The 13924-nt window shown below is 50.1% G+C and overlaps 1 protein-coding gene across 1 annotated transcript in view; it reads left to right on the forward strand.

The window, feature by feature from the left end:
* The window catches only part of LOC134932275 (mucosa-associated lymphoid tissue lymphoma translocation protein 1 homolog), a 122855-nt gene that overhangs the window by 54457 nt on the left and 54474 nt on the right, over nucleotides 1-13924 (forward strand). The window contains exons 6-9 of the mRNA XM_063926569.1: nucleotides 7945-8041; nucleotides 8155-8202; nucleotides 9018-9044; nucleotides 10250-10453. Of these exons, the coding sequence (XP_063782639.1) occupies nucleotides 7945-8041; nucleotides 8155-8202; nucleotides 9018-9044; nucleotides 10250-10453 (376 nt within the window). The remainder of the gene's footprint in view (nucleotides 1-7944; nucleotides 8042-8154; nucleotides 8203-9017; nucleotides 9045-10249; nucleotides 10454-13924) is intronic.

The following is a 13924-nucleotide window of genomic DNA, read 5'->3' on the forward strand; positions in this document are numbered from 1 at the left end:
TCGAATGGCCCTCGAGGTGACCCTGAATATAAATAAAATAAAAATGACAGAGGGAGTGCCTTGGTGTCCCCCCCCCACCCCTTTGAATCCCTCTATAAATACATGTAAATATAAAAGACAAAGACAGCCTAATTTTCATTAAAGTGTTATTTAAAAATAAAAATAAAACAAGTGTATAGATTATAGTGTACAAGAACAATTATATTAGCTGTGTTTAGTGAGTGTGTGAGAGGTGCGGCTGCGGTGCGCGTGGTGGTGCCTGCTGCCGTGCAGGTGTAGACTCGGTACTCACCAGGCGCCGCTCTCTCTCACCTTCAGGTACCGGAACCTTCAACGGACCTGGAAATCTTCAGTCGGATCCGGACACGACGACCTAGGAGGAAGGAGATTTCTGAGTGCTGTCCTCCGGACTGTGGACCGAAACGCCCTCCGACCTAAAGAAAAATAGTGCTTTCGGGCTAGGTGAGGGTCATCCCAGGCGTCCGCCTCAGAGCCCGAATTTCACCTATTGGCACTCTCGCGCCAGGTGGAAATTCTACCTTGCACCGGCGTGCAAGGCTCACCGTTGCCCTGAAGGAAGGGAGATAGATAGGGACACACAGAAGGAACACACAGACAGATGTTACTCACCGTCCTACGTCTTGTACTCCGATCTTCTCCACTTACAGGTCCCTGTAAGGAGGCAAGGAGAGAAACAGCCGTGCAGGGCCTAACTCTAATCTAGTGTGCGTCCGCTACACTAACTGCATAACAAAGCCCTCAAACTGGCCTAAGTGTAAGTGGTGCAACACAACTATGCACAAACTCTATAACAACATTTTGCCCTGCACGGTAACACACGCATCGGAAATACAACATAAAACGGTGCTGTCCCTTTTTAATCCCTACCTGCCGTTGGAAGGGGGTGGGCAACGCACGGCCTACCCACCTCCTACCCACCTCCTGTGCCTTCCCTTATGTGGGCCTCAGGCCTGACTGCCTAAATACCTCAGGGTGGCCTGGGCCTAGCGCCCAGTGCCACCTTTATTCACCTTGGGGGGGGTACTTACTCTCTGGGCCTAGCGCCCCCTGACTGCACCCAGGCCGGAGGCCTGACTTCACCCACGGGCCTAGCGCCCGCCTAACTTATTGCCCGTTGGGTGACCTGGGCCTTGTGCCCAGGGTCACCTTAATATTCCCTAATTGCAAAAAATACACTAGGGCCTAACGCCCTCTAATGCCCCGCAGGCCTATTGCCTGATTTGCCCCCGGGCCTAACTGGTGCCACAGGGGTAGGGTGGCTTGGGCCTAATGCCCAAACCACCTAATCAAATATTGGCCCCCAAACTCCTAGCTGCGCCACAGGCCTAGTGCCTGAATTGTGCCCTCGGGCCTAATGCCCGTCCCTGGTGGTCGAGGGAGGAAGAGGGGAGGGGGTGAAGGTTGCCTCACCGAGGCCTCACCTGCTCCAGGGAACTCCAGCGTCCTCTTCTGCCGCTGACCCGTCCTGGCCAGCGGCGTCGCCTCCGCTGCTCCGCGTCCATCCGCCGCTGGACATCTTCTTCCCGGAGCCCGACCGCTGACCTCCTCCTCGCGCTCTTCCGCGCGCGCGCTGACCTCTGTTCCCGCCCGTCGCGTCTTCTTCGTCCACACCGTCTTGGCTCCCCGTCCGGCTCTTCTTCTGCCTTCGCGCCCCCGCGCGCGGTCTTTTCTTCAGGCTCCCGCCCGGCGTCTGACGTCAGACGCCGGGGGCGGGGCCTATGACGCGGCGAGCGCCGATTGGCTCGCCGCGTCCCTCTCTGATTGGCTGCCGCTCCGGGAGCCGCGATTGGCTCCCGGAGGGCGCCAACATTCGAATGCCTCTGGTCCGGTGCAGGGAAAAGGGTAATCCCTGCACCGGACACCCGCCGCCACGCACCCAGCGCTGGGGACAGACAAGCTGCCCCAGCGCTGTCCCCAGCTAGGGACAGCACCACAGATGTGCCCACAGGGCACAGCTCTACATTTCCCCCCCCTTTTTCCTTTGTAGTCCCTACAAAGTTCCTCACGATGTCCCTTGTCCGCGGGTCAGGGGATTCCGAGGTCCCTTCGGCGAGGTTGTGTTCGAGGGCCCAGCCCGGACGGGCTGTGACCCCACCTCCTTCCACCTCCAGCTCCGGGTTCCTCTTCTTACCTCCCGACCTCCATCGGCGGATCCTCTGGGGGAGTGGCATCTCCTCACGGTCGCTCGACGTTGGCCACCATGGGGAATCTTCTTCCACGGGGACAACAGTCACCCACTCCTGACCTTCGATATCATCTGTGGCTTCGTCCCTGTCTTCCGGGTGTGGTATCGACCACCACCCAACAGCGGAATCCTCCGGGGCATCCGTTTCCTCCCGGGCAACAGCCACCACATGTTGCATTTCCTCGTGGGGCATCTCCAAAGGTCCTGTGTCTTCCTCTGGAACGGGTCCTCCCACGGCATCGCGATCCTCTCCCCGTACGTCCGTCCATTTCGGCACTCCCGGCAGGTATTCTTGCTCCAGGACTATCTCCTCCTCTTCACGGAGGGCATTCAACTGGGAGCATGACTCCACCCGATCCTGCCAGTCACTCTCGTCGGTGCTTCCGATGCCAGAGTCGTCCTCCATCTGTCCTGGGAGAGATTCATCGGCGGACAGCTCACCGTAGTCCGAGTCCTCCTCCGATATCTGTACTGGGGTATTGTTTTCCTCCTCAGCGTACTTAGTCTCTTCCGCTGGTACCTCTGCTTCCTCAGCGTACTCCTTCACTTCCGCTGGCATCTTTACTTCCTCAGCGTACTCCTACGCTTCCGCTGGCATCGTTACTTCCTCAGCGTACTCCTTCGCTTCCGCTGGCACCTCTGCTTCCTCAGCGTACTCCTTCGCTTCCGCTGGCATCGTGACTTCCTCAGCGTACTCCTTCGCTTCCGCTGGCATCTTTTGGTACCCAGGACACTCCTGTTCCGCACGTCCTGGACGTGGCCGGTTCCATCGCGGGGAGATCCCGGACGTCTCAGTCACTGGGTCTTCACGCTGTTCTTCGCAGCGTAGTCTCTTCTCCTCCCAGTCGTCCACCTCCGCCTGCTGCGGGAAAGGATCCTTCGTTACTGGGGTCACTTTCTTGGGACAGAGTAGGTCCGCGGCATCTTCCCAGGGGCACTCACTGGCCGCATGTCCTGGTCGCCGACACTTCCAACAAGGGAGGGCCACTGCCACCTTCTCCAAGACGGGTCCCTTGTCCACCTCATTCACTGGGGAATCTTCACCCGTTTGTTCCGGCTCAGAGGAAATGGGCACCTGCGAACTAACTTCCAGCAGGGTCTTCCGCTCCATTTCCCTGGTTTCCTCCTCCCATCTCTGGGCGCGACCATCCGCAATCATCCGGTCTTCATTCCACGGACAATCGGGAAGCGCATGTCCTCTCGCCTCGCAGAGCGCACACACAGGCTCTGCAGCCACCCGGTCCCAAAGCTGCTGACGAGACTCCGTCATCTGCTTCACCGTGGCCTCGTAGTCCGTCCTGTCTTCCGTCCATGGACATTCCAGGAGCCGATGTCGGGGATCTCCACAGTTTTCACACCAGGAATCAACCTCGTCTTGGCTCAACTCTTCGTCCCAGGGACAACTGTTGTGCTCATGCCCGTAGTTTCCGCAGAGCAAACACCAGGACTCCTTCTTCGCTTGGCCCTTCTGACGTCTTCGGTCCGCTTCCTGGACCACCTTCTTTGGGGACGTCTCTCGCCAAGTACACTCGCTGGCAAAGTGCCCTGTTTGCCGACATTTCTTGCAGGGCGTCACAGCGGCCTTCTTGCGCCCCTTCTCCCGGCGCTCTTCTTTTCCACGCTGGATCGACCGCTGCACCATCTTCAGGATGTCTGCCCCAGACACCGTCACCCAGTTGCTCTGGTCCGCACACATCCGGGGGTGAGTCTTCTCCGGAGCCGTCCGCAGGGAGGTCTTCTTGGTGGCGTTCCACATCGTGTCCGTGATCCGGTCTCTTTGATCCTGCCGACTACGCCAAGTGTGAGAGGTGCGGCTGCGGTGCGTGTGGTGGTGCCTGCTGCCGTGCAGGTGTAGACTCGGTACTCACCAGGCGCCGCTCTCTCTCACCTTCAGGTACCGGAACCTTCAACGGACCTGGAAATCTTCAGTCGGATCCGGACACGACGACCTAGGAGGAAGGAGATTTCTGAGTGCTGTCCTCCGGACTGTGGACCGAAACGCCCTCCGACCTAAAGAAAAATAGTGCTTTCGGGCTAGGTGAGGGTCATCCCAGGCGTCCGCCTCAGAGCCCGAATTTCACCTATTGGCACTCTCGCGCCAGGTGGAAATTCTACCTTGCACCGGCGTGCAAGGCTCACCGTTGCCCTGAAGGAAGGGAGATAGATCGGGACACACAGAAGGAACACACAGACAGATGTTACTCACCGTCCTACGTCTTGTACTCCGATCTTCTCCACTTACAGGTCCCTGTAAGGAGGCAAGGAGAGAAACAGCCGTGCAGGGCCTAACTCTAATCTAGTGTGCGTCCGCTACACTAACTGCATAACAAAGCCCTCAAACTGGCCTAAGTGTAAGTGGTGCAACACAACTATGCACAAACTCTATAACAACATTTTGCCCTGCACGGTAACACACGCATCGGAAATACAACATAAAACGGTGCTGTCCCTTTTTAATCCCTACCTGCCGTTGGAAGGGGGTGGGCACCGCACGGCCTACCCACCTCCTGTGCCTTCCCTTATGTGGGCCTCAGGCCTGACTGCCTAAATACCTCAGGGTGGCCTGGGCCTAGCGCCCAGTGCCACCTTTATTCACCTTGGGGGGGGGGGGTACTTACTCTCTGGGCCTAGCACCCCCTGACTGCGCCCAGGCCGGAGGCCTGACTTCACCCACGGGCCTAGCGCCCGCCTAATTTATTGCCCGTTGGGTGACCTGGGCCTTGTGCCCAGGGTCACCTTAATATTCCCTAATTGCCAAAAATACACTAGGGCCTAACGCCCTCTAATGCCCCGCAGGCCTATTGCCTGATTTGCCCCCGGGCCTAGTGCCCGCCTAACTGGTGCCACAGGGGTAGGGTGGCTTGGGCCTAATGCCCAAACCACCTAATCAAATATTGGCCCCCAAACTCCTAGCTGCGCCACAGGCCTAGTGCCTGAATTGTGCCCTCGGGCCTAATGCCCGTCCCTGGTGGTCGAGGGAGGAAGAGGGGAGGGGGTGAAGGTTGCCTCACCGAGGCCTCACCTGCTCCAGGGAACTCCAGCGTCCTCTTCTGCCGCTGACCCGTCCTGGCCAGCGGCGTCGCCTCCGCTGCTCCGTGTCCAGCCGCCGCTGGACATCTTCTTCCCGGAGCCCGACCGCTGACCTCCTCCTCGTGCTCTTCCGCGCGCGCGCTGACCTCTGTTCCCGCCCGTCGCGTCTTCTTCGTCCACACCGTCTTGGCTCCCCGTCCGGCTCTTCTTCTGCCTTCGCGCCCCCGCGCGCGGTCTTTTCTTCAGGCTCCCGCCCGGCGTCTGACGTCAGACGCCGGGGGCGGGGCCTATGACGCGGCGAGCGCCGATTGGCTCACCGCGTCCCTCTCTGATTGGCTGCCGCTCCGGGAGCCGCGATTGGCTCCCGGAGGGCGCCAACATTCGAATGCCTCTGGTCCGGTGCAGGGAAAAGGGTAATCCCTGCACCGGACACCCGCCGCCACGCACCCAGCGCTGGGGACAGACAAGCTGCCCCAGCGCTGTCCCCAGCTAGGGACAGCACCACAGATGTGCCCACAGGGCACAGCTCTACAAGTGTTTATGTTCTTATTATGTTTGTGGAATGAAAGACAGTAGATTTTCAGTTTGTGTGTGGCATTAGGTCCAGGTCACCTATTTTTACACGGCAAAGTTGATATATGTAAGGTATTCCATTAGAAGGCTATGGAAATTGCTTTAAAGTGGGGTACACACGGAGAGATCCGTGCTTAAATTCTAAGCAATCTGACTAGATTGCTTAGAAATTTAGCATGGATCTCTCCGTGTGTAGGGTGCCGGCGACAGCAATGCTCGGTCCCGCGTGTCGCTATCACCACCTCTAGATTTGGCTTGCATGCAGGCCCGTACCCCTCCTCGCTCAGCACACATCTCGCTGTGTGCTGAGCGGGGGGAGAGATGTGTGCATCACTCAGCACACATCTCCCCCGTCTGTACGAGGCTTTAGTCTATGGTAATTGTTTTAGTCTAGGTATATTTTTTATTTTTTTGCAACGTTTTATAATAAAAAGACACATGGGTTTATCCCATCATAGCTGTAGATTTTGTAAGCTGATGCTTCTCGGTGGGTTTGAGATTAAATTTTAAATTGGCCATAAGTGTAAAGCCCGGTGTGCTTTAAATTTCCAACTGAAACCCTGTAAATATAGCCCAAGTTACAGACCAAGCAGGTACAATGTTTTATATAAACAGTCTAGAATGTTATAAGGTCATTCATACATTTTGTTTGTCTAATGTTTACGTAAACATGAGTTTTATTTAGTTATATTTTTCCGCTGTGTGCTAACATACCCATAGTAGCCAATCATGCTAGCACTTGTAGAACTAGAAGCGTCAGCATACCCCAGCATATAGGGCCTGCTGCAGTAGTGCAACATATACAGAACAAAAAACACACACCCAATTTCAAACACCTTTAACCCCTTCAGTGGTGTGTTTTTTTTTTTTTGTAAATACACACCTCCCATGTTGTGTTTTTAAAATTAGGTAGTGTAAGGGTTAAAGTGCAGGGGGGGGAGTGCAGGAGGGCGATCGCCAGCAGGGTAATACCCGTGGGCATTGTCAGCATCATAAACAATTATTCACTGCCTTATAATACAGCATTTTATAAAATACACACCTCCAAGGGTGGGTTTTTTTCCCAGCGAGTGCTGAAATCCGGCAGTGCAGGGGTTGAAAATTCTGGGGGGAAGTATAGGAGGGCAATCGCCCACGGGGGAACACCTGCCGGGATCGCCAGCGTCAGCGCTGATTCCAGACTCCGTAGCGGCGCCCGGAAATCAGCATAAGCTATTACACTGTTAAGCACGATCCCCGGCCAATAGGAGTCCGGGCATACCACTGAAGAGGTTAATATAAAAAGAATCCCTCCCCACACACCATTGCTAACCATGGCTCTCATTCCGAGTTGTTCGCTCGCAAGCTGCTTTTAGCAGCTTTGCACACGCTAAGTCGCCGCCTACTGGGAGTGAATCTTAGCTTATCTAGATAGCGAACGAAAGATTCGCAATATTGCGAAAAGACTTCTCTGTGCAGTTTCTGAGTAGCTCGAGACTTACTCTGCCAGTGCGATCAGTTCAGTGCTTGTCGTTCCTGGTTTGACGTCACAAACACACCCAGCGTTCGCCCAGACACTCCTCCGTTTCTCCAGCCACTCCCACGTTTTTCCCAGAAACGGTAGCGTTTTTTCACACACTCCCATAAAACGGCCTGTTTCCGCCCAGAAACGCCCACTTCCTGTCAATCACATTACGATCACCAGAACGAAGAAAAAACCTCGTAATGCCGTGAGTAAAATACCTAACTGCATAGCAAATTTACTTGGCGCAGTCGCACTGCGGACATTGCGCATGCGCATTAGCGACTAATCGCTCCGTTGCGAGAGAAAAATAACGAGCGAACAACTCGAATGACCACCCATGTTCTTTCTTCCTACTCGGCAATCCAGTACTTAAAAATAAAATAAACCTTTATGGAGGGAAAGAGACTTACTTTATGGAGCAGCAGTGAGAATAACTATGAAATGACCCACCACATCTGTGACTTTCCCAGAGTTTCACTGACACTATTATTATTACTGCAAGATCAGGCACAAGTTTGCCAGACGTCCTAATGATATAAATTGAAATATTTGACACTTACATGAAACCTATTTCCTTTCTCCAGTCCCTTACCAGGTTACTTAAAGTAATAATGTGCATATCTCAATTTAGATCAAGTCGGTGAAGCCAGGGGACTGTGGTAGTTATCTTTGCTGTGTTTCTAATGTCCATGGGGAAAGATGGAGCGAAGCTGCTGAACTTACCTTAGGTAAATAACACAAGAGTTTCACGTACAGTAAGTTTCCTTAAGTTTGAATATTTTTCTTGACTAAAGAGTAAGCGCATGCAGCTTTCCTCACAATACCAGGCTTTGTCTTTCAGATGAAGAGCTCATTCTGCGGGAATCCCCACAGCCATTAATATGGCAAGGTAATGAAAGAAATGTTCAGATAAGCATTAATCATAGTGTGAGGATTTTTTTACATTTTTTTGATTGTTGAACTCTCACGTTATCATGTCCTCCTGTTAATACACCAGGTCGTTTGGAGCTGGTTCCCGAAGTGTATTATATGACCTGCCTTATTGCAGCCTAGACTAGTTTGATAACTAGTTTGCATTTATTGGCGGTGTACCATAATTTGTGGACATGTTATATAAATAAACTCAACCCTGGCTCATAGTGTGCAAGGGAACATTTCCAAATTGCTTACATTATTGGGAGTGTCCGGCATCCTGGCTGTTGGGATCTCGGCAGTCAGAATACGAACGCCGGAATCCAGACACTATTCGGAGTGCTGACTGCGGCATCCCAAATAGGTTCACCATCCCGGTGCCAGAATCCCAACAGCTGGGATGCCGAATGAGAACACACCGGCCCGCTGTAGGGGTAAGCCACACAGAGAAGGGGTGGGTTAGGTTTAGGCTGCAAGGGGAGGGGGGGGAGTTAGGCTCCCCCAGGAACGGTTAGGGTTAGGCTGCGGGGTGGAGGGATAGGTTCAGGTTGCGGGGAGGGGGAATTAGGTTTAGGCACCACCTGGGATGGTTAGGTTTAGGCTGCAGGGATGGTGGGTTAGGGTTTAGGGGCCAGGTGGTGAAGGTAAGTATACTTACCTTCCCCTGTTGGGATTCCGACCAACAGAATGCCGCAGTTGGTATTCTGACTGACAGCATCCTGACAGCTGGCAAATCGAACCAAACCCGGGAGTGTTGCTACTTTAGAATAATGTTACTGTTCATCCTTACAGGTCCAAGACCACCCGGCAAGTACCTTGGTGAGTATCTTATGAGGTATCTGGGGTATAAGGTAGTTTTGATAATAGAATAAGCTTTGCGTTACTTTTATTTTATTCCTCTTTCTCTCTCTCTCTCTCTCTCTCTCTCTCTCTCTCTCTCTCTCTCTCTCTCTGTCTCTCATAGACTACAAAAACATACTGGCAGGTTAATTGGCTTCTGGCAACAAAAAACAATTAAGCTCAGTGTACATGCGTCCATATGATAGAGACTATAGAATGTAAGCTTAATTGGGGACTGATATGAATAATTAAACATTCTCTGTACAGTGTTGCATAATATGTGTACCCCATATAACTAACTGCAATTATTTAAATTTAATTTATTCTGTCAGAATAATAGTATATTCACAAATTAGCAATGCTAGTTTCCTCATGGAAAGTACTTGGGCCCTCATTCCGAGTTGGTCGCTTGTTGCTGATTTTCGCTATGCTGCGATTTGTTGCAAATTGCGCATGCGCAAGGCACGCAGGGCGCATGCGCTTAGTTATTTAACTAAAAACTTAGCAGTTTTGCTGTGGATCCTGCAGTGCTTTTCAGTCGCACTGCTGATCGGTGAATGATTGACAGGAAAGGGGCGTTTCTGTGAGGTAACTGAGCGTTTTCCGGGAGTGTGCTAAAAAACGCAGGCATGTCTGGAGAAACGGGGGAGTGTCTGGCTGAACGCAGGGCGTGTTTGTGACGTCAAACCAGGAACTAAACGGACTGAGCTGATCGCAATCTGTGAGTAGGTCTGGAGCTACTCAGAAACTGCAAAGAATTTTTAGTAGCAATTCTGCTAATCTTTCGTTCGCTATTCTGCTAAGCTAAGATACACTCCGAGAGGACGGCGGCCAAGCGTGTGCAATGCTGCTAAAAGCAGCTAGCGAGCGAACAACTCGGAATGAGGGCCTATGTGCCATGATCATTGTGGAGGGAGATCAATTTTACTTCTTTACTTTCTGATATGTTTTGGGGTTTCTTTTACTGTTCTTGTGTTAGCAATAAGGTGTAAACGGAATATTCCGTAAACTCATTAAAACATAAGATAGCTTATCAAATAGCTGAGGTTGGTTCTGTTGACTGGCCCCCCAATCAGTCATCTATTGATGTAATAAATAGATGGCAAAATGTGGCTTATGCTTAGAAATGGATGACAACAGATGTTTGCCATGTGATCTAATATCCTTTGTTCTTAACCTGACAGCATCTGGAAAAGTGGCATTATTGATTGGTAATAATGGTTACTTGAATCACCCCAATCTCCTGGCCCCAATGGTGGATGTGTACGAGCTGTCTGTCCTTCTCAGGAGTCTGGGTTTCTGTGTGATCTCACTTGTGGATTTGACACGTGACGAAATGCTAATGTTTGTCAAACAGTTTCTGGAACTCCTGGATGAAGGGGTTTATGGTAAGTTTATAAAGTGTAAAATTAATATTCATAACGTGCAGTGGGGTGAGGCAGAGCCTTTCCTGTAATGCTCCAGTCTACGCCAGAGTTTTCACTGTATATAGTATATGAAAAATATAAAGAATATTTTAGAAATATCTTCTTCGTATTATTCGAATCATTTTAATAGTCAAAACTCTGGAGTAAAAAGTCTATGGCAGGTGAGGCAGTGCCTGTCTTTTCCACACATCTCTGATCAAACCTCACCAAATATCCAGGAGTTTATACTGCTGCACCGGTGTATAATGCCCAGATGTACCCTTGGGCTCATATTTTGTGTGTAAATCTGGCTCTAGTACTAGCCAGTGCCTCCTCAGCCATTTACCTCACCACACCTCACTGTTAAAAATAGCCAGCTAACTGTAATGTAGCCCATACACTTGTGAGATATGGCATACAATCCTTCGATTTTGACCGCATCTGTGAGAGAAATCGAAGGCTTGTATTCACATTTAAGGTACCATGCGACGCAATGCGTTGGCACGCCGCTCGAATATCGTGTCTCATGATAGTATGTGCTGCACTTAATATTTATTGCATCACAGTGTGATCGCATGTGTTTTTAAAAACACATGCGATATATCGCACTGCGATGCGCGATAGGCACCCGCCGGGAGCGGCCAGAGGCCGCTCCCACTCGGCGGTGACATGCCCGTCACGTGATTGCCATGCAATCTATCGCATGATCGCATGGTAATCACTTTGGCAGTTCAGGCGCGATTTCATCGCACCTGAACTGCCGGTGCGATGCCCCGCGATGTCGCACCGCGGGGCATTGCACAAGTTTATGGGCACCATTAGTCTAAACCAAGGTTTGTTACTAGTAAAGATTAGCATTATATTTAAAATAAGTTGTGTACAATAAAAATAAACAATTCTTGCAAAATGCTATTTTACAGAGAAATCTCATGTGCTGGCGTCTAATGCTTTCTGTCTCGTTGCTGATGCAGATACTGCATATATCTCCCTTCCAGGGACGTTTACATCATTGGCTAATAATACACCAAATCAGCTACTGCCAGCCGTTAGTGACCTTGTAGTGAAGGTCAAGGAATTGTGTACTATTACCAGTTGCATTTCTACAGATTGATTGGTTTTAAAGTTCTAGTGTACATTTATTTACATTATGTCTTTAAAGTATATTTTATGATTGCATTATACTGTATGGCTGGACTATTTTATGCAGCATAAGTGACAGAGGAAGATTTAATGTACAACCACTTTGTTCTAGGTTCTTCTGTATATATTACATCTATCTGAGGCCACAGCTTTAAAATACTGGCTCAGTCTATTAAGTCTTTGTAAGTTGAACAAAGAATCTCTAAGTTAAAGTTTAAGGACTATGGTAATGATTCATAGGTGCACACAAATTGTTACTGCATTGCAGATATTCACCCTTATGCCAAATACTGTAGCTCTATGCGACACTACCCCAATACACCTGCATGTGGAAATAATCTTCATGATTATCAGTGCATACTTTCACCAGTCCTATACCTGGTGCAAGGGATCCGTCAAAGGGCCTACTTCGGATTGATGCCCCGGGAGCCCAGTGAGATGCTAAAAGCATGTAGGGCTGCGATCGCCTCTGCCTGATTGACAGGCACAGGCGGTCGCGGAGCGGGAGGGGGCGTGCCAACGACGTTAGAACGCAGTTGGTGGGGCGTGGTCCGGACAACGCAGGTGTGTCCGGACCGTTGCGGGGGTGGACTGCGGTGACTGCGTGATGTCACGCGCAGACACTGCGTGACGTCACTCGCAGCCGCTGTGACCCGGGACGCGGCAGGTAGGACCTGGGAAGCTACTCCGCAGGTGCAAAAGCATCGCCGCTGTGCGATGCTTTTGCACCCGTGCGGGGGGGGGGGGGGCAGAGCTAGACATGCGGGGCGGACGCTGGGCGTCCCCCCGCATGTCTGAGAAAATGATCGTAGATGTGCTAGATTTAGCACATCTACGATCAGATCTGAATTACCCCTACATTCTGTTATGCTGCCTCCCCCCCAACAAGCGCACACACACACACACACACACACACACACACACACACACACACACACCCTGTTACCAGCCACTTATACCCTCTCAGCTGTAAGTGGAATTATGAATGAGTTGCTTACAACTATACATTGCCTGTAGATGATTGTGCTCCGCTATGTAGCATGTGTAGTTAGTAATACTGTAACTGCAAGATCCATCTGGAAAACAGACTTGCAAGCTACTATGTATTAGGCAAGAAAAACAAGGAAATGGATATGCACCTGGCGCTAATCACTAACCAGAGTGAGAGCAGCTGAACTCTGAGGGATGATCCAAAAACCCTCCAAAGAAGAATATACAAACAAAAATGAGACAGCGCTACCAACCTTGGTTTTGAGATTTAGGTTTATCTTTTTATAGTATACATGCACAAAGATGACAAAAAATATATTAAATATAAACAAAAAGATACCGGCCAGTATCACACTAATATGATTAATATAATTAAAATGTAATCCTAAAATACAATTCTTAATTAATTGCAACTCTATTTGAAAAAAATCTTTTTATAATATTAGCCTATCATTCAATAATAGTGCCAATAATAATTCATACATAAAATTGCCCTAGCGAATTGATGACAAAAATATATAACTCTGGACTTTATAATGAAGAGTGCTGTACTAACAGTCCCGGTAATTAGCACAATGAATTAATATGCCCCAATGAGCAAGCATATATTCCCTTATCCAGGCAGCCTTTCAATCATCCATATATGGCAAGGTTAGTATTGTTATGTAGCCACACAAAATTCTCTCAGCCCAAATAAAAGAAGCGGAATTTCATGAATAATGTCCTGTAAGACTTGCAAGGATTAACAGCCAATTGCCAGGAATAGAAGCAGAGTTAGTAGATTAGGTTAGCCCCTGTTTTGCATTGATCCAGGATTAGAGCACATTTTGCCAAAGCACTCAACATAGATGTTATCCTTTCTGGCTGCACAAGCTAGCAGCATATGATTCACGGGGTCACCAAAGCTTCACAGCACTCATAACCCTGTGCACTGGGGTATGAGTGATAACAGTTCACCGGCCGGTAAATGAAAGTTGTGAGCCACACACCCGATAATGCAGGGGGTGAGAGACTGTCTCTTAACTCACAATACTTGTCTTTATCCCTCTCAAACGCGTTTCTCCGCCTCAGGGTCCGTTCTCAGCGGCTTCATCAGTGTCCGATGGACACTGATGGACACTGATGAAGCCGCTGAGTTTCATATATACCTTATACACACAGCCTGAAGGTCATTTAATACAATATTTTTAATAACTTTGTGTATTAAACAAAGTTTGTGTACATTGAGCCATGAGAAAACATAGGTTTCACCATCTCACTCAAAAAATTCTGTATTTCGGAACATTTGGATATGGGATACACAACCTGTACTACATTCATAAG

Source organism: Pseudophryne corroboree, chromosome 6 (assembly GCF_028390025.1).
Source record: "Pseudophryne corroboree isolate aPseCor3 chromosome 6, aPseCor3.hap2, whole genome shotgun sequence".
NCBI classification, from domain to species: domain Eukaryota; kingdom Metazoa; phylum Chordata; class Amphibia; order Anura; family Myobatrachidae; genus Pseudophryne; species Pseudophryne corroboree.